This window comes from Ammospiza caudacuta, chromosome 11, assembly GCF_027887145.1.
Source record: "Ammospiza caudacuta isolate bAmmCau1 chromosome 11, bAmmCau1.pri, whole genome shotgun sequence".
NCBI classification, from domain to species: Eukaryota; Metazoa; Chordata; class Aves; order Passeriformes; family Passerellidae; genus Ammospiza; species Ammospiza caudacuta.
In genome coordinates, this window is record NC_080603.1 from 19335571 (window position 1) to 19362436 (window position 26866).

Genomic DNA, 26866 nt, shown 5'->3' on the forward strand with positions numbered 1-26866 from the left:
GTGACAGTGTCTGACACCTGCTGTGTCCCAGCTGGGTGAACACGGGAGGCTGTGTCTGGGTGGGAGTGGGGTGCTGAGTACCAAAGGGAGGGGGCTGAATGCAGGGTCGGGGTAAGGTGCTGCATCCTGCGGGGTGCAGGGTGGGGACCATGTTCCTTGTGGGTGTGAGGTGGTGGGTGGGCTCTGGGCGGGTGCAGCTCCTGGCCGGGCAAGTCCCACGTCCCGGGAAGGTGCCGGTGCACGAGGGTGCATCACGGATGTGGCCAGGGTTGGATGGAGCACGAGTGGGTGCCCGCTGGGGCAATGTCAAGTTCTGGGTGAGGCCGGGTCCCGGTGGTGCCAAGCACCGAATGGGTGCGGGCGCCGGTGGTCCCTGGGTGGCTGTGGGACGCCGGTGGTGTCAGGCCCCGGGTGAGCGTGCGTCCCGACCGGTGCCGGTGCCGGGTGCGCCCACTCCCCTCGTGACCCTGCACAGGGCGCGCGGCGGCGGGACTGGTCGGCACGTCGGGCGTGGCCGCGGGGATGGGGCGTAGCCGTGCGGCCGCCGGCCCCCTCCGGGCCGCCCGGGCCTCGCCCCGCCCCGTCACGTGACCGCGGCGGCGGGGCGGGCGCGGCGGCGGCGCAACGTGCGGGCGGGGGCGGGGCCCGGCGCGGCTCTGGGCGTGGCAGCCCCGCCCCCGTGCGCCCCTCCCCCGCGGCGGCGGCGGGCGCGCGGCCCCGCGGCCCCGCCCCCTGCGCGCGGCGCGGCTCCGGAAATGGTCGTGCTGCGCTGCGCTGCGGCTGCGTCGGGCCGCGCGCGCTGAAGGAGACTGAAGGTAACGGGCGGGGGCGGGGCGGGCGCGCGCCCCGCGGGGGGGGGGTGGGGGGTCGCCGGTACCGGGGCCGCGCGTGCCGCCCTATTCCTCCCCCTTCCCCGTGCTTCGCTTCGCCGGGCCTTGTCGCGCCGCCGCCGCCGCCACCACGTGGGTGCCGCCCCGCCGCCGCCACCCCCCTTCCCACGCCCTGTCCCGTGCTTCGCTCCGGTGCTGCGCCGGGCCCCCCGCTCGTCCCGATGGTCCCCACGTCCCGGTGATCCCGCGGCGGCCGCGTCCGTCCGCGCCCACGTGCCGGCCGGTGCGCCCCGCCGCCGCCGCCGCACACGTGCTCCCGGCGCCGCGCCCGCCTAGGCCCGGCGCCGCCGCCGCATGTGTTGCGAGCAATGCCGCCCCCGCCCCGCCGCGACCGGCCTCTCGTGCCGCCGCCGGTGCCCGCGGGGCCGCGGTTGCGGCCGGCAGTGACACGTGTCCTTGGCAGAGGCCGCCGCCGCCGCGGGGGGGAGCGGGGCCGCCGGATGCCGCACCGGGCACCGCACCGCGCCCTCCCGCCGCCGTGATGGTGGTGCCGCCGCCCCGAGACGGAGTCGGTCGCAGCCGCCGGTTTGGCCGCCGCCTCGGCCTGGGGGCGAGGCCGCGCTTGGGCCTGGCGGGGCCGGCCGCTCTCGGGCCACGGCCGCGGCCTGTCCCAGCTCCGCCGTCGGTGATTCTTGTCTTGTCCCCCAATCCCCCGTGCGTTCCTGCCTCCCCGAATTGCTGCTCCCGTCCCCCGGCCCCTCACTCGGACCGAGCTGGGCCTTCCCGGAGTCCCCTCCGGGCCGGGACCCCCCGCCCCGTCGCCGGGCCCAGCACAGGCCGCGGCCCGGCCGCTCCCGGCGCAGGAGAGGCGGCCGCGACTCCGATTACAAACAGCCGCGCGGGGCCCCGTTGTCCCCCCGGGGACGGAACCCGCATTCCCCGGCCCTGCTGGGCTACCCGGGCCAGTGCGAAGCTGGGGCCAGGCCGGGCTCCCTCCGCGGGGCCCGGCCTGATCTCTCTATCTCTCTCTCCCAGTCAGTCGGATGAACGGTCTCTGCAGGCCCGCTCAGCCGGCCCAGGTTTTTCCCGCGGGGGGGTGAGTATCCTGCTCGCTCCTGGTTGTGTTTGGTGGAGGAGACCAGGTCTGGCTGTCCCCGGGTGTCCCTGTCCCCTGTGAGACAATCCTCCCCCTCTTTTTAGGGTTGATTGTTCTCAAGGCCTAGCTAAGCTGGCTCAGGTACGGGCTGTCCGTGCCGGGTGCTTGGGTCGCCGGTGAGAAGGGGCCCGGGGAGAGCACTGGGGGTGCAACCCAGCGCCTGCCACCTCCTGAAACACTGGCAGGGCCCATCTCCGCTGGGTTGTGGCTCGGGGGATCCCTGGGATGGGGTGGCACCCCCATACCGAGGCACAGCCATGGGGGGATTGGGGTGCCCCATTTCCCAGTGTTGGTGGGACGTGTCTGGCAGTGCCCGCAGCGGGGCTGGGGGCCGGCTATGCTGACGCGTCCCGGCGTCAGATTACAGGAGGCACCAGGGCCGCTCCCTTGGGTGTCTGGCCGGCAGCGGGCTCACTGGGTGCCGCGGGGTGCAGGGGACCCCCGGCAGTGTGCGGGGTACTGCCTCTCCTCCCTGCCCCGGCGGCCTTTGCACTGGGGCGGGGAGAGCGGCACTGGCTGCCAAGTCCTTCCTGGGACAACCGGGAGGGTGTCCGGGCTGCCTGGGTGCTGGCGGTGCCGGGGGGCTGCAGACTCCCCTGGGCAGGGCAGTGGGCAGGAGTGTCGGGGGCGTGGGGGACGAGGGAGCTGCTCCCTGCCTTCCCTGGTAGGCGTTTGTGGTGTGGGCCGGGGACCCGGCGCCACCGGCAGGAACAGGTTTGGCCGGCCGGGGGAAGCGCTTAGTAGGTCAGCCGGGGTGGAGCTGGGCACGGCTGACGCCGGGGTGCCGCCGGTCCACCCAGCCCCCCGGAGTTAGTGGTGGCCTAGGTGCTGGTGGCAGATCATGGGCGCTGGTGCCCAGTTTTGTCTAGGGCCCAGACAGGCTTTGTGGGGTCACCTTGGGTGGGTCAGTCCTGCTGGTGGGCATGGCTGGGTTTGGGGCATGATGAGGGGTCTGCTCAGAAGGGTGTGAGGACCTGCCCAGGCTGGGTGACTTGGCAGTACCTACCCCATCTTCCCCATGGCCCAGTGGGGCAGGAGGAGGTGGCTGGGGGTCCGTGCCTTGGTGGGATGCTGTCTGTGGGGCATGGCTGATGCCTGGCTTTACAATGGTAGGCTGTGGGGCTGGAGATTTGCAGATTTTAGTGCTGACATGGACAGGAGACAGATGCCTGGGGTGTTGCCATCTCCAGCTTATGCCCACTCTCCCTGTTCCTGCAGATAGCGAGGGGATCCTTATGCACAACCCCATGAAATGAACAAAGCTCCACAGCCCACAGGAGGAGCCCCGACTGCCCCGCACCCTGCCCCTTCTCCCGGACTGTCGCAGGTAACTGTCCCCTGCAGGGCTGGGGGACCCAGCTTTGCCACCCCAGTTGATGCCAAGGGCAGTGGTACCATCTCTTTCCCTCCCTGCCTTCTTCCAGCCGACGTTCCCACCTGGTCAGACGGCACCTGTGGTTTTTAACCCGGCACCGACCTCACAAATGAATACGCCTTCTCAGCCCCGCCAGGTAAGAATTTTGTCCAGAGCTGCAGAGGGTGGTAAGGGGTATCCAGCAGCTTTCTGCTTCCTGGCCGAGTAGCCCACACTGCCACGGAACCCAGGGGTGTTAGGAGCAACGTGGTGCCCCTTGGGCCTGGTGTGTGCCTGTGAAGGGGGAATGAGCCCATGGTCTGGACCACGACTGCCATCTGAGGACCTCCTGGCCCTGGGGTGGGAGGGCAGGCGCCTCCAATGAGGATGCCCACAGAGTGACTGCTCTTCTCTCCTTCCTCCCCTGCCCCAAACCTCCCTTTCCTCCTCTCTCAGTTTCCAGCAGGGCCTCGGGCTATTCACCAGCAGGTACTAACCCGCTTCCCCTGCCCTGCATGCTGAACACCCTTCCCCGACACTGCACAGAAACACCCACCTTGGGCATGAAGGGGCTGGGGAGCATGTGGGGACCCTGGACTCTGGGGAAAGTGCGGGATGCCTGCTCGACTTTGGGTAGGTTTCTCTGCAGTGTCTCCCCAATTCCCTCCTTGCATGAAGCCTGCAGCATGTGGCTGTGCCTGTGCTAACTCCAGCCCAGGCTATTGCTTCTGCCTGTGCCCTTCCTCATCTCCCTCTTCTTCCCTGCTTTGCTCGTTCTCCAAAGGCCCTGCAGTGGCGTGCAAGGCTCTGGGTTCCATCAGCCCTCTTGTGTGGAGGAGCTGTTGGGGACAGATCTGGTGACATCCTTGGCTGTGCTGTCTGGGAGCTCATCAGACCCATCCCTGCCCCTTGGAAGGTCCCTAGAAGGGATCTCAGTATATTTGGGATGTGGGCAGAGAGCACAGGGCTCCCTGACTTCTTGTCCGTTCCTCTGCTATCCCTGTCCCAGTGCCAGTAACTCCTGTCTTTCTCTTTCCCCCTTTCCCTCTGTATGCGTGCGCTTGCTAACAGGGAGGATTCAGGTCTCTTCAGGTAACGCTTTCTCCTTGCCCCGGGGGTGCGTGCGTGGACCCTTCCTTGCCCACTCGTTGCGGGGCTGGAGCTGCTGCTCCCGGGGATGCTTTTGCCCGGCAGACAAGCTGGGTCGGGATGAGCGGCATTGGCCGGGGTGGGAATGCGGAGCTCCACATGTTGTCCGGCTCTGGCATGGCGGGACTACAGGTCCCAGCATCCCCCGCGAGCCGGTGCAGAGCACGCCGGGACCCGCAGCCGCCGAGCTGCGTGCGGCCGTGGCCGGCCCCGGGCACTGGAGCTGCCGGCCCCGGGAGGGCTGGGCCGGGGCCGCGCCGGGCATGAGCTGGGTCGGGTGGACCCAGGCGGCCCCGCAGGTGCGTGGGGACAGGGTGGTGCCCGGGCGGGGGGTGGCCTTGCAGGCTGCCGAGGCGGTGCTGTGTGCCGGCAGCGTGGGGGGGGGGGGGGGGGGGGGGGGGCTGGTGTCTCCCCCCGAGTGCGGTGGTGGCAGACGAAGGTGCTGGAGCTCCTGCTGACGCTGTGCCCCATCTCTCCCCAAGCATTTCTACCAGAACAGGGCACAGCCTCCTGCCAGTGCGTCCCGCGTGCAGAGTAACACGACGGCTCGGCCCGGCCCTCCTGCCCATGTGTATCCAGCTGCTTCCCAGGTGATGATGATACCCTCCCAGATATCCTACACACCTTCCCAAGGAGCCTATTACATTCCCGGACAGGTGAGGGCGATGCTTTGGGCTCTGTGGGGGGTGGGGGGGGCAGGTTGGGATGGGCACCGGCAGGAGGTGTTGCCTGGGCTTGAAGCCCAGGTCTGTTCTGGTGGGGTGGAGGGGGTCCTGAGACTCTGAGCACCCACTGATTTGAGCAGGGTGCTGCTGGCTCTGTAGAGATGTGGCAGGCAGTACTGGTCCCCTCCCCAACAGTTCTCTGAGCCACCTGGTGTCTGCTCTACCTGTGTCCTGCTTACTGCCCTGGTGTACAACTAGTTCACAGTCAGGTTTGGGGTCACATGAATGTTTTGCGGGCATGTCCATGCTCTGCAGGGGACATAACTGACTTATTTTCTTTCCTCTTGCAGGGTCGCTCCACGTACGTTGTCCCGACCCAACAGTACCCGGTCCAACCTGGCGCCCCTAGTTTTTATCCTGGAGCCAGCCCCACAGAGTTCGGGACTTACGGTACAGACAGAGGGGTTGCTCTGCTCCACAGTGCTCTTTCAGTCCCAGCACATCCCTGTTTTTTTACTCTCCTGGCCTCTGTGTGTCCCTCTGAGCTGAACACAGCTGACTGGGGCTGACTCTGTGACCCCATTGTAGTTTTGGGGGACAGTTCCTTGTTGCCCAGCAGCACATCATGTCCCACTGGTCCATTTGTACCAGTCCACTCACCCCTGTCCTTTTCTAAATTGGGGCTGTTTAATATTTAACTCTGCTGGCGGAGGGCTGGGGCAGACTTTATCCCCTGCTCCCCCTCCCTTGCTGTCAGGGTGGTGAGCAGCTCAGTGCTTGCTGACCCCCCTGAGCTGAGCTGGGGTGCTCCATGGCTGCCCCCTCCTGGTGCTTGGGGAGTGCGATGTGAGCAGCCCCTCCTCCTTCCCCCTGCTGCATGTGGCCACCCGGGCTGTGACTATATTTAGGCTTGGTTGGCCCCGGGAGGCCCAGCAGACACAGAAATGTGAGCCGAGGCCTCCGACCTGGCCCCGGCACAGCAGCAAAGCATAACCGGGGCAGAGATGGGCTTCTCCTGAGCCAGGTACGTGCCCGGCCTCCCTCCCTCTTGTCTCAGGGCCCAGCCAGCCCCTCAGAGGAGGGAGGTGGCTCCTGGCTGTGGCTGTCTCCTGTGCTTGGGCCAGGACACTGCTGCACCTTTGTGCACTGAGCACAGCCCTGGAACATGCTCTGGGTATCTCTGTGAGGTTCTAGGATGGGTGTACCCCCAGCCTCTGCTTTGGGGCTGCTGTGGCTCTTCCTGGGGAAGCTGGCAGCACTTGCCTCTTGACCACAGGACTGATAGGGTGACCCGACATGGTGTGACCCTTGACAAATGAATCAAATTGGGTCTCCTGTCTGGTCCTCAGGGCTAGGCAGCTCAGGGTCTCCTTCCTTTCCCCCATGCCCAGCCCATCCTGACGTGTGAGGCCCATTCAGCGTCCCTGTGAGTCCCCCAAGCAAAGGGAGGGTCCCTGACTCAGAGATGAGGCAGTCACCAGAGCACCTTCGTTGACTTTCAGGGTCAGTGCAGCAGGGAAGGTGCTGGAGCCAGAGGAGGCCAGGACCCAATTGTGCCTGTCCCAGCACACCTGTATCCCTGTGGCACTGCTCCGGGGTGATGCTCACGGATGCCCTGGGAGGAGTGGAGCACCTCTTAAAGGCTGTGCCAGCCCTGGATGGGGTCCAGCTCTGCCTCTGTCCCTCAGCACAGCTTCTTCCTCTGGGCTGGGCTCTCCAGGGACTTGGGCTGCACGGGGAGCCTGAGCCCCTCAGCCTGGGTGTGAATGGAGGCTGCCTGGTGCCGCCCTCGGGCTGGTGCTGGCCCTGGGGAGATAAGGGCGCAGGCAGGAAGGCGGCCACCAGCAGAGCCGGGAGTACCTGACATGGCCGAGTGTCCAGGCAGGGCTCTCTGGTGTGGAGCTGGTGGGCACGGTGGATGCCTGCGGGGCCTGCCTGGGCGTGGGGGTGGCGCGGGGACGCTCTCTGCTTCACAGGGAAGGAATTCGGTCAGGCCTGTCAGGCGGGTTGGGACAATCCAGGCCGGATGCGATGGGGGTTCGCAGCAGAGCAGTGAGGGCTCTCCGGGCTCCTGACAGACCCCTGTGTTTGGGAGATCAGGCAGTCTTCAGGACAGGCTTGGAGGATCTGGCTTGGCTGCTCTGACGCTCTCTCCTCTCCTTCAGCGGGTGCGTACTACCCAGCGCAGGGGGTGCAGCAGTTCTCAGCGGGGGTCCCCACTGCCCAGGTCATTGTGAGCCAGCAACCACCGATCCCCCCAAAACGAGAGCGCAAGACGGTAAGGAGCCATCTGCCTCCAGGCGTGGATGGGGGTGCTCGTGTGCGAGAGGGTGTGCTCGTGTGGAGGAGGGGGATGGTGTCAGCCCCGGGTGCTGGTGGTGTGTGGGATGGGACGTGGTGCAGCATGCCAGGGAAAAGGGTTGGCACAGGGCTGTGTCCCCACAGGCTGGAGGGCTTAGCAAGGGAACTGGGGTGCACGGTGGGTGCTGGCGACCTTGGTCGTCCCGGCGGGCAGCGTTGTGCTGAGTCACAGCTCCCGGGAGGGCGGGGGTGCCGCGGCTGCCAACTGCTGTCTGCTCCCGGAGATGCCGGTGCTCAGAGGCCTCGCATGGGGCCTATTTATAGCGGGGAGCCGGTGGCTGCCGGCATGGCCCTGTGCTGGGAGGCAGGGGGTGCCACTGGGAGGTGGGATGCTGGCATTTTCTCATCAGAGATGGGTTGAGCTCTGCCCTTGATGTTCTGGGAGTAGGTCGTGTTCAGAAGGTAGAACAAGGTTCCTGGCTGCGCTATCCCCTGCACTGTAGTCCCAGCTAGACTCACGTGTACCCCTCCAGTCACCCCACAGCTGGGTGCCCTGTAACTCATGCTGCACCCATGACATGGGGCACGTGAGGCTCTGGGCATATAGGGTGTGCCTGGGGTGACACAGAGCTCACTGGGGTTTCTGTGTGCTGAGGTTAGTCCTCTGTATTGTCCTTAAATGAGGGGGTTCTTGTAGCCCCTGTGCCAGCACATGATGTATTGGGGTCCCCTCACTTCTGGAGATGGGCACTGGCCTGGGGACCTGCTGGCTCCAGCTGTGTTGCAGTGACTTGCAAGGCACTGGAACAGACCAGTATCTGTGGGACACTGTGCCCTCTGGTGAGGGGATGTGGCACCCACTGTTCCCCAAACTGTGGGCCAGGACAGGCACTGCAGTGAATGAACTTTCCTTTTCCCTTTGGAGAAGGGTGTCCTGTGGGGTGTTGGGCTCATGGAAAGGGGGTGGCCCATGTGTTGTGTCCTGAAGTCTGCCAACAGCTTCCTCACTCTGCTCTGATTCTTGGACAGATCCGAATACGAGACCCCAACCAAGGTGGCAAAGACATTACAGAAGAAATTATGTCTGGAGCAAGGACCTCATCCACCCCCACTCCTCCACAGGTAAGTGGACCCTCTGACGTCGCAGCTGCAGCAGCGGGAAGTGCACATGGCCCTGTTCAACTCCCTCTTTGCCCCCTCAGGCTGGAAGTGGTTTGGAGCCCCAGGCCAATGGAGAGACCCCCCATGTAGCAGTTATTGTCCGGCCTGGTAAGTGTCCGTGCTAGGGCTGGCTGTGCCAGCTGGCATGGCTGCAGCAAGGTTCCCCTGGTGTTGGCACTGCAGGATATGAAATGCCAGCCCCGCTGTTCCTTGGTTCTCTTGACTCTTGTGGAGTAAGAGGCCATCCCTGCATACCTGGGGACCTGTGTCCCCTTGTTGGATCCAGAAAAGTTTACGGGGGCTGTTTATTCATCTCAGCTGTCCTCTGGGCACTGGAGGACCCCTGTTGTCCCCATCCCCCATTTGTGATGTGGCTTGGCACATCTGTCCCTATGTCTCCTGAAGATATAGGGATCTGGGGAGGAACGTGGGATGAGTAGGGAATCAGAGAGTCATCCATTAATGTCATCCACCTTGCAGATGACCGCCCGAAGCCTGCGCTGGTGGTGAGCAAGCCTGTCTCCCTGGAGCCCAGCAAATCGGCATCCCCATCTCCTCCCCCTCCCCTGATCCCCGAGGTGGAGCCCGTGGTGCTCTCGCCCGTGACGCTGGTGCCAATGGAGCCTCCTGTGGACACGGACACGAAAGCGGAGCAGGGCGAGGCGCCACCTGACCCGCAAAAGACGTTAAGCGCCATCACTACAGTGCCAGGGGCTGCGGAGCTGCCCCTTGTGCCCGCGCCCAACATGGACACGGTGGCTGCGGGGGAGGAGGAGGAAGAGGAGGGGGAAGTTGCTATTTCCCTCCCGGAGCCCACTGTGCAGGAGCCTGTGCCCCCCGAGGTGCCACCGGTGCCCGTTGTTCCCTCGATGCCAGCCGTGCCCCCCGTGCCGGCTGCGCCGTCGCCACCGCCCGTTGTACCACAGGCCCCTGAAGCGCCTGCCAAACCCGCCTCCCCCAGCCCCCCTCCGCCCCGGGAAGAGCCCTGCCCCGAGACCACTGCTGAGGCCAATGGGGTTTTGGAGGAGACGCCTGAGACGGTCCCTGAGGCGCCCGTGTGCCAGCCAGTGCTGGTCTCTGAGCCGGTGCCTGTGCCCACCCTGGACTCCCCCGTTGCCCAGCCTGAAGAGCTGCCCCTACCCAATGGTGTGGAGGGCACCAGCAAAGCGGAGCCGAGTGAGGAGCAGCCCGAGTCAGATGTCAGTCCCATCTCAGAGCCTGAGGAGCCAGCCCAGCCTGGCACCCCTGCCTCCCCACCTGCAGAGGAGGAGGAGGAAGAGGGCGAAGGCTCTGGTGAGACCCAGGAGCGAAGCTTGAGCCCAGCCCCTGCCCCTTCGCAGATCTCGGAGGCGACCGCGCAAGGTTGGGAATGCTGGGCTGCAGGGTGCCCCAGGGTGGGTGTTGGTGGTGGGGGGCATCGCATGGCATGAGGTACAGGGAGGGTGTTGGAGATGTGGTTAGGGATACAGGATGTGTAGGTATGGGATGCTGAAGGGGACAAGGTGGATGGTGGGATCAGGGAGGTGTCTGGGGAGTACATCTATGTGGTGATGTATGGGGTGAGCATAGAGGGCTGTGTGTGGGGGATGTCACAGGGAATGGAAGTGTGTTTTACATGATGTTTTGTGCAGGGGTGTAGGGTGATGTATCAGGGTTGTATCTGAGGATTGTCCCCAGTCATTGAGGACACTGGGAGGTGGCTGATTGGCAGGGAAGATGTAGGGCATGCTGTGTAGGGGTATGCAAGTACACAGGGGTGATTGAGGAAAGTGGGGTGCCCTGGGGATGTGTTAGGGTTTCTCTTTATTTCTTTAAGCATCCTGCACAGGAGTGTTGGGGTTGCATAGGGGTGATGGGGAAGATGGGCTCACAGGATGTGTTTTATGGAGTGCCTTGGGCAGGGATATAGGGGTGCTCTAGGAGGGCAACCTCAGGGCAGATAATTTCTGGGGAGCACGTGTAAGGGCTGGTGTATAGGGGTGCCAGTGAGGGGAGTGTGTATGGGAACAGAGATTTGTATAGGAGTGTCTCTGTAAGGGCTGCCTGTAGAGCAGTGTCTGCAGGGATCCTCTGACAACATGGGGAGCCCACACTAGGGCAGTGTGGATGGGAGACTTTGATGAGGCACATGGAAAATCAGGGTGTGTTTGGGGATGGGGGCTATTATGGGGTGACAGGACCACATCCTTGTGGCTGCATCTTGAAGCTCACCTGCTGTTACTGGGGCCTTGCTGGTGACCCCATAGCTATTGTCAGGGTGCTGGGGACTGGGAGGGTTCCTGTCTTTCACCTTCCTGCCTCTCCTCCCAGTCGCCATGTCGGTGCCAAAGAAGAAACGAAGGATGAAGGAGCTGAACAAGAAGGAGGCAGTAGGTGATTTGCTGGATGCCTTTAAAGAGGTGAGTGTCCTGGGGTGTCTGGGGATCACCCTGTGTCCCATCTCCTCCTGTGATGAACTCTGCTTTGTGCCATCGTGTCTGGGCCACTGATGCTCTGTGATGGTAATGAGGATCTGAGGTGGGGTGGACACTGAGGAGTGGGGTGAAGGGGACAGGAACAGGCTCATGTGAGTGACTGCTGTCCCTGTCCCCTCTGCTGCAGTCTCAGACTGGTGATAGTGCCTCGGAGGTGGAGAACAAGCCCCCCGTGTCTGCCCCTGCTAGTGAAGCAGAGGATGTGGCTCCTGCCCGTCCACAGGAGGAGTCGGAAGAGACGTGGGAGGAGAAGGAAGACAAACTGGCCCCGGAGAAGGGCAAGGCTGCCAGCCAGAAGTATGGCTACAAGGAAGGTAAGCTGTGCCTGGGCACAGTCCTCTGCTGGCAGCCACCACCTCTGGACCCAGCGGTAGGGAAGGTGTGGGTGGCATGGTCCCTGTGTCCTAAATTTTACATTCTCCTCCCATCTTGTCCCCAAGCTTGGCATGGGATGGGGAACAGAGTTCCCAGCATAAGGGTCTAGGCAGGAGGCAGGGACCTGATGGAATCAGGCTTTCTAAGCATGCATGGTTTTGCTCACGGTGTACTAGCCTGGGACAGTTCTGTGGTTGTCTATATCTCACCTTGCTTGTCCCTGTGTGGACCCAGACCCACCACAGCTCAGGCTGCAGAATATGGGACAGGCCACATCAGAGTGTCCCTCTTGCCCCTCACTGCAGAGCAATGGAAGCCATTGAACCCTGAGGAGAAGAAGCGATATGACCGGGAGTTCCTGCTGGGCTTCCAGTTCATCTTTGCCAGCATGCAGAAACCTGAGGGGCTGCCCCAGATCACAGATGTGGTGCTGGACAAGGTTGGTGCGGCCCTGGAAATTGGGGAATTGTGGATGGTGGTTAGGTGGGGATCTGGCTCCTCTTTGTGCCTTGGGAAGGTGGGGCAGGGACTTCACTTTTGTGCTCAGGGTCTTGTTGCTGCATTTGCAGTGACCTTTGAGCCTGGGTTTGGTGGGTGTGGGGGCACCTCTGGGGCCTTTTTTCCAGTTCCTTGTCCCGGCGCTGAGGCTGGGGGATGGATCCATCCCGCTCCTCTGCCCCCGGGCATCCTCAGCCGTGTGTACCTTCGCAGGCCAACAAGACCCCACTGCGGCCAATCGACCCCATCCGCATCAATAGCATGAACTGCAGCCCCGACTTCACCCCCTCCTTCGCCAACCTTGGCCGGCCTGTCATGGGCAACCGGGGCCTGGTGAGTATCTCCTCACTTCATTCCTGCCGTCCTGCTCTGCCTCTCTGTGATGATCAAGCTTTTGAGCCGCTGTGTCTGGGCCACTGATGTCCATGATGGAATTGAGGATCTGAGTAGGTGGACTGGAGACTTCTGGGAGCCAGCTCACTTGGTTCCAGAGCAGAGAGCTGAGTTTCTTCTCCGTGTGTCAGCCCTCAGGGTTGGGTCCCCGCCGCTCCCAGCCGAGTCAGAGGAAGGAGCCCCGCAAAATCATTGCTACTGTGTCCCTCAATGAGGATGTCAAGCTGAACAAGGCCGAGAAGGCCTGGAAACCCAGCAGCAAACGTGCTTCCGAGGAGGAGGATCCTGAGAATATCAAGACACAGGTGGGAGCTGGGGTGGGCAGGCAGTTGGAGGGCCTGGGGGAAAGGTGCCCAGCTCTTGCTGACCCTGTTGCCCTTGTAGGAACTGCTCCGCCGTGTCCGCAGCATCCTCAACAAGCTGACACCTCAGATGTTCCAGCAACTGATGAAGCAGGTGATGGAGTTGTCCATCGACACGGAGGAGCGGCTCAAGGGTGTCATTGACCTCGTCTTCGAGAAGGCCATCTCGGAGCCAAACTTCTCTGTTGCCTATGCTAACATGTGCCGTTGCCTTATGGGGGTGAGCAGAAGCTGGGTGGTCTCCTGTTGAGCAGGCAAGGTTTTTTTGGCCATCTCATCTGAGCTTAGTAGTGTGCAGGTCCTTTCATGTGGAGTGGGGAAACTGGGGTGTGTGGATGGAGGACTGTGTTCAGAGTCTCAGCAGGGCATCACAGTGTTGTAGGGTGGCTTTTCCCTGATTTGAGTAATGCCACCTTATTTGCCCAGCTTTTGGGGGAGACACAACTCATGCTCTTTCTCTGGGTTATATACCTTTCCCTGCAGCTTAAAGTGCCCACAACAGACAAGCCCACAGTGACTGTGAACTTCCGCAAGCTGCTGCTCAACCGCTGCCAGAAGGAGTTTGAGAAGGACAAGGATGATGATGAGATCTTTGAGAAGCGGCAGAAGGAGATGGATGATGCCAGTGCTGTGAGTTGTGGTGGGAGTCTGCTCTGAGGGCTGGCATGGGTGTCCTTGGCTTGGCTCTGTGCCCTGAACTGGCCTGTTGTGCTTTTCGTGCAGCCCGAGGAGAAGGCACGTATGAAGGATGAGCTGGAGGAGGCGCGGGACAAGGCCCGCCGACGATCCCTGGGCAACATCAAGTTCATTGGAGAGCTCTTCAAACTGAAGATGTTGACAGAGGCCATTATGCATGACTGCGTGGTGAAACTGCTCAAAAACCACGATGAAGAGTCTCTTGAGTGCCTTTGCCGCCTGCTTACGACTATTGGCAAGGACTTGGACTTTGAGAAAGCCAAGGTACTCCTTGCCCTGCCCTAACTTGCTTGCTCTTCCCTTGCCTTTAGAAGGGATTTGACTATGGCTCTGTCCCTCTATAGCCCAGGATGGACCAGTACTTCAATCAGATGGAGAAGATCATCAAAGAGAAAAAGACATCATCCCGAATCCGTTTCATGCTGCAGGATGTGATTGACCTAAGACGGGTAAGGTTGATGGAATGCAGTTGCCTGGGGACTGTCCTCCATCTGCTACTTGGTCCCTTGGAGCTGCTGGCTTATGTCCTCTGAGTGCCAGCACTCCATGTGTTCCCTCTATGAGAGAGGTGGGTATGTGAGCTGTGGCCAGCCCCAGAGACACCATGCTAGCCCCTGCTCCTGGTTATCATGGTAGTGGTAGTGGGCACACAGTAATTGGCGGCTGTTTAATGCAGGGGGGCTCTGGAACCTGAGCCTTTTTGTGCCAAAAGCTGCCACAACGCGTGGAGAGTAGTGATGGCCTAGGCTGGAGACCAACCTGAGACTTTGAGAGTGGGGTGGCTGGGAAGGGGGAATCCCTTTCCCTCCATCTTTCAGCCATCTCAGTTCCCTCTTCCCTTCTTCCCTGCCCTCTGCAGAATAGCTGGGTGCCGCGGCGGGGAGACCAGGGCCCCAAAACCATCGATCAGATCCACAAAGAAGCAGAGATGGAGGAGCATCGAGAACACATCAAAGTGCAGCAGCTCATGTCAAAGGACAAGAGGAGAGGACCCCCTGGGCCATCCTCTGGTGGTGAGTGTCTGGGCTTGGGGGCACTTGAGTTTGGTAGGAGTGGGTTGCTCCTGCTGGACTCTGCTCAAGGCTGGTCCGCACCTTGTGACTGTCCTTCTTGTGCTCAGGACGCAGTAGCCTGGTTGCAGATGATGGCTGGAACACGGTGCCCATCAGCAAGGGCAACCGGCCCATTGACACCAGCCGGTTAACAAAGATTACCAAGGTGAGCCTGGGCATGCGGTGGGGCAGCTGAGCTGGCTGCCTGGCCTGGGTCATGCCTTGGTGGGGGATCAGGCCTGACTGTCTCTCTCTCTCTCTCTCTCTACCTGCAGCCTGGATCCATTGACTCCAATAACCAGCTTTTTGCACCGGGTGGGCGGCTGAGCTGGGGCAAAGGCAGCAGCGGAGGGTCTGGTGCGAAGCCCGCAGATTCAGGTAGGCAGTGTGGGACTGGCTGGGTGCTGTGGGACAGAGTGGGAGGGGTGATCTTTCCCCTGGCAGTTCCTCTACCAGGGAGTTGCCGAACTCTGAGACTTCCCTCTTTTCACGCCCAGCATCTGATTCAGGGCGACCAGCCACGAGCACCTTGAACCGCTTCTCAGCGCTCCAGCAGTCAATGCCTGCCGAGAGCCCAGAGTCCCGCCGTGTGGTGCAGAGGTGAGGGGCCAGCCCTGCCTTGGTGGATGGGTGTGTGGGGTTGAGGGAGAGCCCCTGATTCAGTCTTGTGGTTGATCAGTGTATAGGCAGGTTACAGTATCACTTGCCCCTGTGGCAAAATGGGTCCTTGAGAGAGCTCAGAGTGGTGAATCCTTGTGGCAAGGAAGGTTGACCTCACTCTGGGTGTCCTCCCTACTGTTCAGCACTTGGGTGACCACCCCTGCGTGCTCAGTCTGGCCCGAGGGTCCTTGGATAGACATTAATGGGTGGGAGCGTGAGGTCCCCAAAGAGAGCTGGAGTTTGGATTTGTGTGGGAGAAGAGGAAAACAAAGGGAGGCTTTGCCACAGTCTGCGTCAGAAGGAAGGTGTGGGTAGGACAAAGGCAGGCAGTGCTCAGCTGTGCCAAGGAGCAGAGTAAAAGGAAAAGGGTATGAGTTGGGACAGGAGAGAAATCAGGAATAAGTTTTCCCCCAAGAATGGTCAAGTGCTGAAAGAGAGGTGGGGATTGGAGTGGCACAGCTTTACTTTACAGAGCTCTGCAGTCTGGGGTCAGGGAGGGTGGTGATGGGTTCTTCACACTGTGTCTTTCTCTCGCCCAGGAGCAGCTCCAGCCGTGACAGGTCAGAGAAGGCTGGGGACAGAGGGGACCGGGAGTCACGTTCGGAGAAGGGCAGCGACCGTCTAGAGCGTCTTGACCGGGGAGAGAGAGTAGACAGGAACAGATCTGCCCTCACCAAGAGGAGCTTCAGCAAAGAGACAGAGGACAGGAGCCGAGAACGGGAGAAGCAGGGCGGCCCCGAGGCCGTGCGCAAGGCTGCGAGCATGACGGAGGAACGGGACCGGAGCCGAGAGACCGGTGAGCTGGGGAGCGCTGATACCCCAGGCTCTGGCTGCTCCTGCAGCTCTGCCTGTCCCAGGTGATGCCTGATCCTTGCTCTTCTCCTGCAGTTAAACAAGAGCCAACACCTCCTGCAACATCCACCAAGCCTGCGCTGTCGGAAGAGGAACTGGAGAAGAAATCCAAGGCGATCATAGAGGAATACCTGCACATCAATGACATGAAGGTGAGAGAAGAGGGTGGCCGTGTTCCTCTGACATGCCAAATGCTCCCCTCCCTGTGTGGTAGCACTGTTGGGCAGGGTTCTGGTGGTACCTGGATGAGGAAGGGGGGAGCCAGAGCTGGCTATAGGGCAGTACTGACCCCCCTTTTCCCTGCAGGAGGCCCTGCAGTGTGTGCAGGAGCTGGGCAGCCCCTCCTCGCTCTACATCTTTGTGCAAAATGGCATCGAGTCCACGCTGGAGAGGAGCACCATCTCCCGTGAGCACATGGGGGCCCTGCTCTGCCAGCTGGTGAAGGCAGGCACGCTCTCCAAGGAGCAGTACTACAAAGGGTGAGGGGCTAGGGCAGCCTGGCTTTGAATTTGGCCCTGCCTTGAGTAGGACTCAACACTGAAACATCCTGAAGTCCCTCCTAGCCAAGGGTATGGGGACTGCTGGATCCCAACAGCTCCCTCTGCTCTTCAGGCTGCGGGAGATCTTGGAGATCGCAGAGGACATGGAGATTGACATCCCACACATCTGGCTGTACCTGGCTGAGCTCATCACACCCATCCTGCAAGAAGAAGGCATCCCCATGGAAGAGCTGTTCAGGTGAGGGCTGTGCTCCTCAGCAGGGCTGGCACAGGAGTCCTCCTTGGAGCAGGTAGCTCACCCAGGTCTCTTGTGCTCCACAGGGAGATCACAAAGCCCCTGGTGCCCATTGGGAAGGCCACCACGCTGCTGGTCGAGGTGCTGGGCTTGTTGTGCAAGGGCATGGTAAGTGCATGGGACTTGTGGCTGCTGGCTGCAGTCTCAAGGACTGGCATTCTGCCTGGAGCCCAGGTGGAGATTGAACTCCCCTGCCACAAGAGAGGATGGTGAGGGGCATCCCTCTCAGTGTCTGGGCCATGTGGCTGGCATGGCCAAACCACAGTATCTTCCTCCCTGGAGATGGAGGGCATGCCGTGCTGATGCCAACTGTCTGTCCCACAGGGCCAGAAGACCGCAGGAAAGCTGTGGCGGGATGGGGGCCTGAGTTGGAAGGAATTCCTGCCTGAGGACCAGGATGTCAACAAATTTGTCACAGAGCAGGTGGGGGCTTGGTGGCAGCAAGGGGCAGAGGTGGGCCGTGGGCAGACCTTGGGCAGTGTGAGAGTGGCACTCCCCTGTGCTGCCTTTAACAGCTCTCTCTGCCTGCTTCCCCAGAAATTGGAGTACACAATGGGGGACAGCTCAGACATGCCAAGCCGCAAGGAGCTGACCTCAGAGGAGCTGTGCAAGCAAATGGACAAACTGCTGAAGGAGAACCCGAACAACCAAAGAATATACGACTGGATTGAGGTGAGGGTGGGGACACAATGCCTGAGTGTCTGGAGGCTTCCTCTTGGCTCCCTCTCCAGCTCACAGTACTTTACCCTCCCCCCTCTAGGCCAACCTGAGCGAGCAGCAGGTCTCGTCCAACACGTTTATCAGGGCCCTGATGACGTCTGTGTGCCACTTGGCCATTGTCTGTGAGTACCAGGGTGAGGTGGGAGCAGGGGGGTGCCCCTGCCTGCAGTGCCCCTCTCACACCCTGTCCCCTGCAGTTGAGAACCCGTACCGCGTGGACGCCATGGTCATCCGCAACCAGGCCAAGCTGCTCCAGAAGTACCTGCGGGATGAGCAGAAGGAGCTACAGGCACTCTATGCCCTGCAAGCCTTGGTGGTGAAGTTGGACCAGCCTCCCAGTGAGTATCGTGGGTGCGGGTGGGGCAAGCAGAGGGTGGCAAATGTGTCCCCACCGCAGCAGAGTGGCCGATGGCTGGAGAATAGCAGAGGTTCCCCTTTGTCCCCCCACCCCAGACCTGCTGCGGATGTTCTTTGATGCCCTCTACGATGAGGATGTCATCAAGGAGGAGGCTTTCTACAAGTGGGAGTCCAGCAAGGACCCGGCCGAGCAGCAGGGCAAAGGGGTGGCTCTCAAATCGGTGACAGCCTTTTTCACCTGGCTCCGGGAAGCTGAGGATGAGTCGGACAACAACTGAGCAGCTGTGAGGAGGAGGAGGAGGAAGGGGGGAGAGAGAGTGGGGCACCCTGGGGAGTGATTCCATCCCTTCCCACCCCTGGCCCCCATGGACTTGCTGATGCCAGGGCTGAGGGACTCGCTGTTCCCCTTGCAGCCCCCCTCTCTTTTTTTCAGTTCTCCTCTCTCTTCTTCCTCTGTCCTGGTTCTGTTTGTAAGGCCTGTACGAGTTTGTCATGATGATAATAAACAGATGCTGACTGAGGCGGTGGCTGCCATGGGTCCCCTTGGGGACCCTCCTCGCCCCCCTCCCAGTGCAGGCACACCAGGTTTCTGGGAGTGGGGCAGAGCACCCCTGGATTCATGTCATGGAGAGGGGGGGATGGGATGGGGACATATCTCTCCCCTCCTCTCCCTCCTCCTCTTTCTCCTTCCCGCCTCTTGATGAATATAGAGAGATTATATATATATAAACTTATTAAATTTGGTTTGGGGACAGGAGCGTGATTTCTCCCCCTCCCCTGTCCTCTCTCTATTCCTCCATCACTGCCTGGACCCCCTCCCCTCTATGGTTTTTAAATTTTAAATATAAATCATTCCCCCCCCAGCTCCTGCTCTGACACCTGGGGAGGGTGCCGGGGAGGAGGGGGGGTGGCCCCTTCTCTCTGGGCCAGGCTGAGTCCCCTCCACGACCCCAAAAGCCCCCGTCCTCCTCCCAAACGTTTAAGGCCACAATTGGGCAAGCGACAGGGCGGCCCCCTCATCCGCGTCCCCTGTATTTATAGAGCGCCGGATGTGACGAGCCGCATGTGTAATTATTAAAACAAGGATTCAATTACTGGTCACGTGAATTTGTAAATAATTTTTTTTTTTGCTTTTTTTTTTTTTTCTTTATGGAGTATTTAATTGAAGATTTAAAGGCATCTTTTCACCTTAAAACTGGAAATAAAAGAACATTGCTAAATAATGCCCCGTGTGCCGCTGTTGCCGCCCCCCCCCCCCCCCCCCCCCCCCCAATGTCCCTTGTGCCTGGGCTGGTGTGGGGGTGCCAGCCTTGAACATGGGCACCAACCAGCCTCCCCTGTCCCCTGTAAGGCAGGTAGGTACTCCCTGCTCCAGGGTTGGAAGGGTGGCAAGGGGAGTGGATGTGCCTGGAGCCAGGCCCCCTGGACTCCCCTTGCTGGCATTGCCCAGCACAGTGTCTCTGGAGGTGGAGGAGACAGCCCTGCTAGCACCCTGGCTGTGGAGCAGAGCCCTGATGTCCCCAAATGTCCCTTTTCCTACAGGCATAAGTGGCAGAACCTGTGTGGTCTCCTTGGGGCAGGAGATGGGAGGTGTGCCAGGTGCCCCCTGCACCTTCCAGTGTGGGAGGGCATTTTTCTATCAGCCCCTCCTGGCCTTGTCTTGCAGTTGGAGTGGAGATGGGGCACAGCTGGCCCCTGCTGGGGTTCCCCTGTGGGGTATCCCTGCTGGGAACAGAGGCTGGTCCCCCTTGGAACTGGAGGCTGGTCTTTGCTGCCTTGGGCTGCCTCTTGCTGAGTCACCCTGGCCATGGCCCAGAGGGTACAGAATAATTAACTGGAGGCTGTTCCCCAGATTAGAGGCTGATCTGTCTGAGCTGTAGCCCTGGCATCGCTAATGCTGGGAAGCATTTGGCAGGGAAAGGCCTCGGGATGGGGACTGGGCAGGAGCTCCCCCTGACTGGGAGAGGGAGTAAGGAGGGAGGGAGGCCCTTGGAGCTGTTTGGGTAACCTGCTTGCCAAGGGACAGAGGGTGGCACCGCAGCAGTGCCCTCCTGTGCCAGGGCCAAGATACCACAGCGTTAATTGCCGTCAGTTGGTTCCAGAGTGAACACGGTTGACCATCAGCCTGGCCATCGGCGCTGGCCTGGCTCTGCTGCAGGGGCCGTTGCCGTCAGACGCGGTGTTCCAAAGGCTGCTCCCACCTGTCCCCAGCCCAGCCCCATGGGGTGGGAGGCTGTGTGCTCCACCAGGCCCTCGGGGCAGGCTAGGGGCAGGCAGGTCGGGCTGAGGGGTGCCCTGTTTCTGCAGGGTCCCAGCCAGCCCTTGTCCCCCGGGGCTGTACGGGGGCCGGGGCCGGCAGGGGCGGCGCTGTCCGCGGTGCTGGCACGGCGCTCTCCGCGGTGGCCGGCCTTCTTCCCCTCCTCCTCAGCCCCCTCCTCTTCCTCCGTCCATCCTCCTCCTCTCCGCGCCCCCTCCTCTTCCTCCATCCCCCTCTTCCTCTTCCTTCAGCCCCCCTCTTCCTTCATCCTCCCCGGCTGCCTTCATCCCCCCTTCACCTCTCTCCTCATCTCCCCTTCCTCCTCTTCCTCCCGGCCTCCCTCTCCCCCGTTCTCCTCTTCCTCCCTCTCCCTCATCCCTTATCCCCCTCCGCCTTCTCTTTCTCAGCCTTCATCCCGCACATTTCTCCTCCTTTTCCTCCTCCTCTTCTTCCCGCCTCCCCCTCTCCCTCCTCTTCCTCCCCCAGCAGTGACGTCTCTGGACGTGCAGCTCCCGGCCCGGCGCAGGCACCGCTCGGGGCTCCGGTACCGCTCGGGGCTCGGGTTCCGCGGCCCGGCCCGGCTCGGCAGCGGCTCCGGCGGGGCGCGGGCGCTGTCCGGGGCCGCCCATGCGGCCGGGGGGCGATGTGGGCGGCGCGGAGCCGGCGGTAGTGCCCGCACCGGGGCCCCCCCGGGAGCATGGGCTGCATCGGCTCCAAAACCACCATCGGTGGGTGAGCGGCGCCGCGGTGGGAGCGCGGACCGGAGGGAATGGGGGTCCCAGGGCACGGAGGGTGTTAGGGGGACTCGGGGATGCGGGGTGCTGGGCACGGTGAGGGGCTGGGGGTGATACCCTAGGGTAGTGGGGGGCTGGGGGATATGGCAAGGGGGAGAGCAGGGAGCTGAGGGGGACCCAGGGGATGGGGCAGTGGCAGTGGTATATGGGGACTGGCAGGCTGTGAGGGATGTAGGGTACAGGGAACTACGGAGGTGAGAGAGAATTGGGGTATCTAAGTGTGTTGTGTATGCAGAGAACCTGAGGGCTCTGGGGGACTTTGGTACGTCAAGGATGATGGGGGCTATAGATGGGTGGGGGTTTGGGAGCTGGGGGTGCTGCTCTGGGGCAGCTGGGGGGCCCAGGGAGGGAAGGAAGATCTAGGGGAGTGTGGATGTGTAGAGACTGCGGCTCTGGGGGAGCTGGAGGTTGGGGTGAGGGTGCAAGGGGACTGGGAAAGGGGTGTGGGACTGGGGTGCTGGTTCAAGTCCTGAGAGGTTGTGGGGTGGCTATGAGAGAGACAGAGTCGTTCAGGGGGGTGTTGGAGGCTGGGGCTTGCTGCAGTGTGTGGGGTGCAGCGGGGGTGCTGCAGGAGCGATGGGGGCTGTGATCAGAGGGAGTTCTGGAGGCTGGGTTCACGGGGGCTAGGACAGCACTCAGAGTGTTGCAGACATGCTGGAGGGGCCCTGGGGGTGTTGTTGCTAGGATGTCACCACAGGGTGCCCCTGCCCACAGCTGGGAGTGGGGGCGATCCTCTTTGCAATTTCCCAAGGAAGCCAGGGTGTACCCTCAGATGTAGGTGGGAGGCAGCACTTTTAGCTCCCCTGTATCCCACTTCACAGCTGGTCTATGTCAGCCAGGCCCATCTTAGTGCAGGGGAAATGAGGCTCTTGAGAGATACCCCATCTTGCCCCCTTTGGGACTGGCCTTTCATGGAAACTGCATTGTCAGGAGCCCCCAGTTCTTGGGCATCAGTGCCTGAGGGTGTAGGCACCCATCTGTTTGAGGTGCCAGTGCTGGAAGGTCAAGCTGTTGTGGCAAAAGATGGGTGCAGGTGCTTTTATTGACCCTATCCTTTCTTGCTCCTTCCCCTTCTGATCCAGCAGGGAATTGGAGAGGGGGATTATGGAGATAGTGGAGGAGCAGCAGCCCCCAGCAAGTTTGGCCCAGTGCTGCCTCCCTTCACACACCCAGCACCTGGCTCAGTCCAGCCCAGTCCAGCTGCCCCCACCCCTGCCAGAGCAGCTGCCAAGCTGGGACAGGTGCCTGGTCCCCAGTGCCAGGCTGGGGACGCGCGTTACCGCTGACACAGGCGGAAGAGGTGCCCGGGCGTGAGTCACCAGCGCTGCAGCAACGAGTTGTGTCTGGTCTCAGACTGGACAAGAAGCTGCCACCACAGGGTCAGCGGGTGGGGGACTGAGAGGGCTGCTGGGGGAATGGAGGTGCTGAGGTTGGCCTCGGCTCTTCCTGCAGTGGCTGTGGACACAACGCTGTGTGTGGAGTGGAAGGAGGTGAAGGCACTGTCACCCCTGAGCGTTGCCCGCCCGCTGCCCCGGCTGGTGCGCCAGGCCTCCTTCGACAGCCAGGACTTCCTCCAGGTACCCCCGAGCCCGGCCGTGCCCAGCTGAGGTGGCCGTGTGCCCGTGCCCTGAGGTGGGGCACCCGTCCTGGCCATGGCCCTGCCAGCTTGCGGTGGCTCGGGGCTGCTCTGACGTCAGCCATGAGCCGGGCTGTATCCTGGGAGAAATCAGTCCACGGTGCCTCGTTGCCATGGCAATGCAATTTGTTGCGCGCCTCCAAATCCCACATCGCTTCCCCCGTGGCCATGGGCTCGGGGCCTGGCATGGCTGGGATGGCAATGGGCACATACAACAGGATGCCCTGGCACGGTGTGTGCTGCCAGGCGGTGGGTGCTGGGGAGCCAGGCCGTGGTGGCCTTGCACATGCACGTGTGTCGGCACAAGCTGGGGCGGGCACAGACTGTGTGTGACACCACCCAGCACAGGGCACAGACACGTGTGAGAGCACACAAGTGTGCAGGTGCATGTGTGTGTACAGTGGAGTTCAGGTGTGAGTGTGCAGGTGTGTGTTTGTGGTCAGTTTGTGTTTGGGTGGCTGCCAGTGTGTGTGGGCACACATGGTTACCTGAGCGGGCACGTGCAGGTGTGTACACAGTGCCAGCCTGTGCTGACATTGTGGGAGTGTGTCCTGCTGTGACCACCCCTGCACACACGCGTGCCTGTAATGTGTGTGTGCCCGAACACCCCAGGCCCCCCGGGCTGGGCACCAAGCAGGGCCAAGCCCTCTCCTGCAGTGTGGGGCTCCCAGAAGGGAAATGGTGCCAGGGCTGTGACCCCGCTGCCCGCTCTGGCAGGTCAATGTTGAGGACACTGTCGAGATGCTTCCCAAGTCACGGCGCACGCTGACCATCCAGGAGATCGCTGCCCTGGCCCGCTCCTCGCTGCACGGTAACTACTCACCCAGGGGCTCAGCTGGGAAAGGGGGCTCTCCTGAGCTGAGGGCTCTGGGCCTCTTGGGGAGTCCCTGGGTATCCCCTGTCTGGAGTTTTGGGGAGAACCAGGGGGTTACCGGTATCACTCAAGAGGAGGACATGGGGGTGCCAGGTCCCATGGACTGCAGGTGGGGAGTGCTGGGTCCTGGGGTTATGGGCTCTGTGGTGGGGACTTGGGGTGCCCCAGGGCATGCTGATGTTGGGGCACATCCCATAGGCATCTCGCAGGTGGTGAAGGAGCACGTGACAAAGCCAACGGCCATGGCACAGGGCCGTGTTGCCCACCTCATCGAGTGGAAGGGCTGGTGTAAGCCAGTGGAGTCACCTTCTGCCCTGGAGAGCGCCTTCAGCTCCTACTGCCACCTGAGCGAGGGCGAGCAGGAGGCGCGGTTTGCTGCCGGTAGGAACTGTGGGCACGGCCGGTGGGCTGCTCCCGACTGCGGCCCAGGGTGGTGGGGTGGGTTGTCTCCATCCATCCATCCATCCATCCATCCATCCATCCATCCATCCATCCACCCATCCACCCATCCACACACACCCATGCCATGGCACTGTGGGCATAGAGGTGCCAGGGCAGTGAGGTTTTGGGAGCACCTCCCTGTGTGTGTTTGACCCATGCCTGTCCCGTGCCAGGTGTGGCGGAGCAGTTTGCCATTGCTGAGGCCAAGCTGCGAGCCTGGTCCTCAGTGGATGGGGATGACTCCAACGATGAGTCCTATGATGAGGACTTCATGCCCTCCACAGAGAGCTCCCAGCCCACCGGTAAGTGCTGTGGGGAGTGGGCTGGGAGTGGTGGGGTGGGTGACCCACCCCTGAGGGACAAAGGAATGGAATGCCCACTGCCTGGCACATTCCCCAGCCTGGTCACTCCCACAGAGGGCAGTGCCTGAGCCAGGGATGGGGAATCCCTTAAATGCAACACCTCCGTGCTGCCAGAGAGCGTTTTGCTTTTCCTTTGATGATTACCAGTGCCACGCATGCAACAATTTGTGGGCACAGCAAGCACGGGACTTCTCCCAGCCTGTGGTGCACAGGCAGGGGGCAGCTGCCATCCCCGGTGCCCTCAGCTGTGGACTGACCCAGACGTGCTGCTTTCCCACAGAGCTGCCAGGCACGATGCCCGCCAGCGCACTGCTGCGAGACCTGCTGCAGGGCCACCTGTGCCAGCTGGGCGTGCGGCACGGCTCCTGCGAGCCCGAGAGCGACTCCTCGCACACCCTCTCCCCCGAGACTCTCTGCTCCAGCCTCTGCAGCCTGGAGATGGTGTCCCCCTCCGAACTCACTGCCAAACTGCTGGGCTCCCTGGGGGGAGAGGACCTGCTGCTGCCCAAGCTGCCGCCCCCAGCCAGCCAAAGTGCCTTGCGGGGCCTGGCACGGCTCCGGTGCCAGGACTCCCTCTACTCCGTGTCCTACGCCGAAGCCTGTCTCTCGCCCACGGAGGACGAGGTGGTGCTGAGCAAGGACTTCCCGCTCCGCCGGAAAATCTCTGACGTCGCCTCCTCCGGGGTGGCATCGCTGGAGGAGGAGGAGGCCGAAGAGCCCTGATGCCCTCTGGGGTGCCCTGCCTCTCCTGGTGGGGTCCAGGTCCCCTGCTGAAGCCCTCTGGCCAGACCCCACGCTGGGTGAGGGACGGGCCCTGCCACTGCTCCCCCTCGCTACCCGGCTGCAGGAGGGGTCCGGGGGCCGCTGCAGCCCCCCAGCCAGTGTGCCCCCACTGTGCCCCGGCCCTGCTTGGCCACATCGTTGCCCTCCTGGATTTTTGCATGAGAGCAGGGAAGGGGCGCAGGGAAGGGCTTGGAGGGGTCTGTCCTCTGCCCTGATGCCCAGATGTGCCCCCAAAAACTGACAAGACTAAATAAGTGGGGCTGGTTTTTCGCATGTTCTCCCCCAAACGACCCTGGGCTCCCTTTTGGGCACAGTTCCCTCCCCCACAATGGCATGGCTGAAAATCTCCAACCATCCTGTGGTGCCTCTACCACCCCAAGCCAGGGTGGTGGTGGGGGTTTTGCTGTGGGAAGGGCTTTTCTCCTCTCTCCCTGGCCAACTTCTATTGGACCGAGTTTAAAACTGTGAACTGCTGCCTTGGAGCATGGAGCTGCTGGAGGGGTGCTCTGGGGGTGCCAGGGGTGCTGGGGGGCTGTGGATGTGCCGCGGTGCTGGGACTTTCTATACTTTTGTAACTGCATGGGGCTGACACAGTCAGACTGCAGGGCCAGGAGGGTGCAGGCCCCCAGCCAGGGGGCTTTGGGCCACCAGAAGAGCAGTCCCAGTCCAGCCCTGCAGCAGGGGGTCAGCCCAGCCAGGCGTCCCCACGGCTGCTGTGAGGAATGCAGGGGGCAGAGAGGGGGTAGGACGTGGGGCTGATGTCCCTGTCGGCAAGTCACTCACCCCTAGCAGGGAACCAAGTGCCTACATGAAGGGCGACCAGCCCCCCCCGTCCTGGCTGGGGGTGGCACCCCCACTCGAGGACCCCCCAAGCCCACGTGAGGGGTTCCAGGCACATCGTTTGGGGGAGGAATGCCAGTTTTTGCCAACGCTTGCGCGCCCCTTCCCGCATGGTACGTGTTCTCGTGGGGCCACTCTCTCCCCCTGCATGCTGCTCCTCACCCAGCCCGGTCACTGTTCCCTGTCCCCACAGCCCGGGATGTCCCCAGCACCCACTGCACCTCTGCCCCCTGCATCCCCCAGCACCCCACCGACCCCTGCCAGGCACAGCTCCTGTTCTCCCTCCCTGCCATGGGGTGCCCGCTGTGGGGCTGGCCCCCTGCCCTGCATCACCGAGGGGCTGCAGGGGCCAGCAGGCCCCACACCATCAGCTACCACTCACCCCGGGGGCAGCGGCTGCTCCCCGTGGGGCTGGGGGTGCCTGTGGATGGCGGGGGGCTTTGCTCTGTGTGTGTGTGCATGTGCACACCTGGCAGCGCGTGGGCATGTGCACGCGTGTGCATGTCTGGGCCAGCTGCCCGAGCCCCTGTGGGCACCTGTGGAGTGTCCGTGGGGTGCCCACACTGCGGCACCCCCTCCTCCATCCTGCCAGGTCTTGAATAAAGTCACTTGTGCGAGCGCTGCACCGGGCGGGTGCCTCTTCTTGCAGGTGGGGGGCACCTCCTCCCCGGGGACCGGCGGGTAGCAGGCAGCGGTGGCAGGGATGCAGCCCCAGGCACCGGGGGGTGGCAGGCAGCGGTGGCAGGGATGCAGCTCCAGGGACAGGGGGGTGGCAGGCAGCGGTGGCAGGGATGCAGCCCCAGGCACCGGGGGGTGGCAGGCAGCGGTGGCAGGGATGCAGCCCCAGGGACAGGGGGGTGGCAGGCAGCGGTGGCAGGGATGCAGCCCCAGGGACAGGGGGGTGGCAGGCAGCGGTGGCAGGGATGCAGCCCCAGGGACAGGGGGGTGGCAGGCAGCGGTGGCAGGGATGCAGCCCCAGGCACCGGGGGTGGCAGGCAGCGGTGGCAGTGATGCAGCCCCCGCCGCGGC

At 62.4% G+C, this 26866-nt stretch overlaps 2 protein-coding genes and 2 non-coding genes across 6 annotated transcripts; all 4 read left to right on the forward strand.

The window, feature by feature from the left end:
* The first annotated feature begins 750 nt into the window (after positions 1-750).
* On the forward strand, positions 751-19004 carry EIF4G1 (eukaryotic translation initiation factor 4 gamma 1). Of its 3 annotated transcripts, XM_058812257.1 has the most exons (35): positions 751-815; positions 1866-1926; positions 3205-3313; positions 3411-3497; positions 3797-3829; positions 4412-4432; positions 4972-5145; positions 5505-5604; positions 7320-7432; positions 8485-8577; positions 8658-8724; positions 9097-9978; positions 10927-11015; positions 11218-11404; positions 11771-11904; positions 12159-12296; positions 12488-12661; positions 12741-12938; positions 13202-13348; positions 13442-13678; positions 13759-13863; positions 14274-14427; positions 14535-14632; positions 14742-14844; positions 14964-15066; positions 15666-15922; positions 16015-16130; positions 16285-16457; positions 16591-16716; positions 16800-16881; positions 17098-17196; positions 17311-17445; positions 17534-17615; positions 17691-17831; positions 17947-19004. In XM_058812257.1, the coding sequence occupies exons 3-35, from the start codon at positions 3239-3241 to the stop codon at positions 18126-18128; spliced, it is 4905 nt and encodes a 1634-aa protein (XP_058668240.1). In that variant the 5' UTR covers positions 751-815; positions 1866-1926; positions 3205-3238; the 3' UTR covers positions 18129-19004. The 3 variants fall into 3 exon arrangements, with proteins under 3 accessions (XP_058668240.1, XP_058668239.1, XP_058668241.1); XM_058812256.1 differs by lacking the exons at positions 3797-3829; positions 4412-4432 and having other exon boundaries at positions 17534-17831; XM_058812258.1 differs by lacking the exons at positions 751-815; positions 1866-1926; positions 3797-3829; positions 4412-4432 and having other exon boundaries at positions 3209-3313; positions 12177-12296.
* LOC131562811 (small nucleolar RNA SNORD66) lies at positions 11060-11136 on the forward strand. The gene has a single exon (XR_009275216.1). It is a non-coding gene; the product is annotated as a small nucleolar RNA SNORD66 (small nucleolar RNA).
* Positions 12339-12413, forward strand: LOC131562812 (small nucleolar RNA SNORD66). The gene has a single exon (XR_009275217.1). It is a non-coding gene; the product is annotated as a small nucleolar RNA SNORD66 (small nucleolar RNA).
* Positions 19005-20734: 1730 nt separating the features above from the next.
* Positions 20735-25467, forward strand: FAM131A (family with sequence similarity 131 member A). The gene is given in 7 exon segments (XM_058812548.1): positions 20735-20790; positions 20792-20835; positions 22354-22478; positions 23255-23348; positions 23610-23792; positions 24026-24154; positions 24504-25467. Coding segments are annotated over 7 exon segments (1065 nt in total). The 3' UTR covers positions 24938-25467.
* Positions 25468-26866: the final 1399 nt, after the last annotated feature.

What these genes read in the sequence shown, in the direction of transcription:
- EIF4G1 (XM_058812256.1), top strand. Translation starts at nt 3,239, where the DNA reads ATGAACAAAGCTCCACAGCCCACAGGAGGAGCCCCGACTGCCCCGCAC. An exon ending in GCTTGTTGTGCAAGGGCATG is followed by an intron (nt 16,882 to 17,097) that starts GTAAGTGCATGG and finishes TCTGTCCCACAG; the next exon opens with GGCCAGAAGACCGCAGGAAA. An exon ending in GAATATACGACTGGATTGAG is followed by an intron (nt 17,446 to 17,533) that starts GTGAGGGTGGGG and finishes TCCCCCCTCTAG; the next exon opens with GCCAACCTGAGCGAGCAGCA.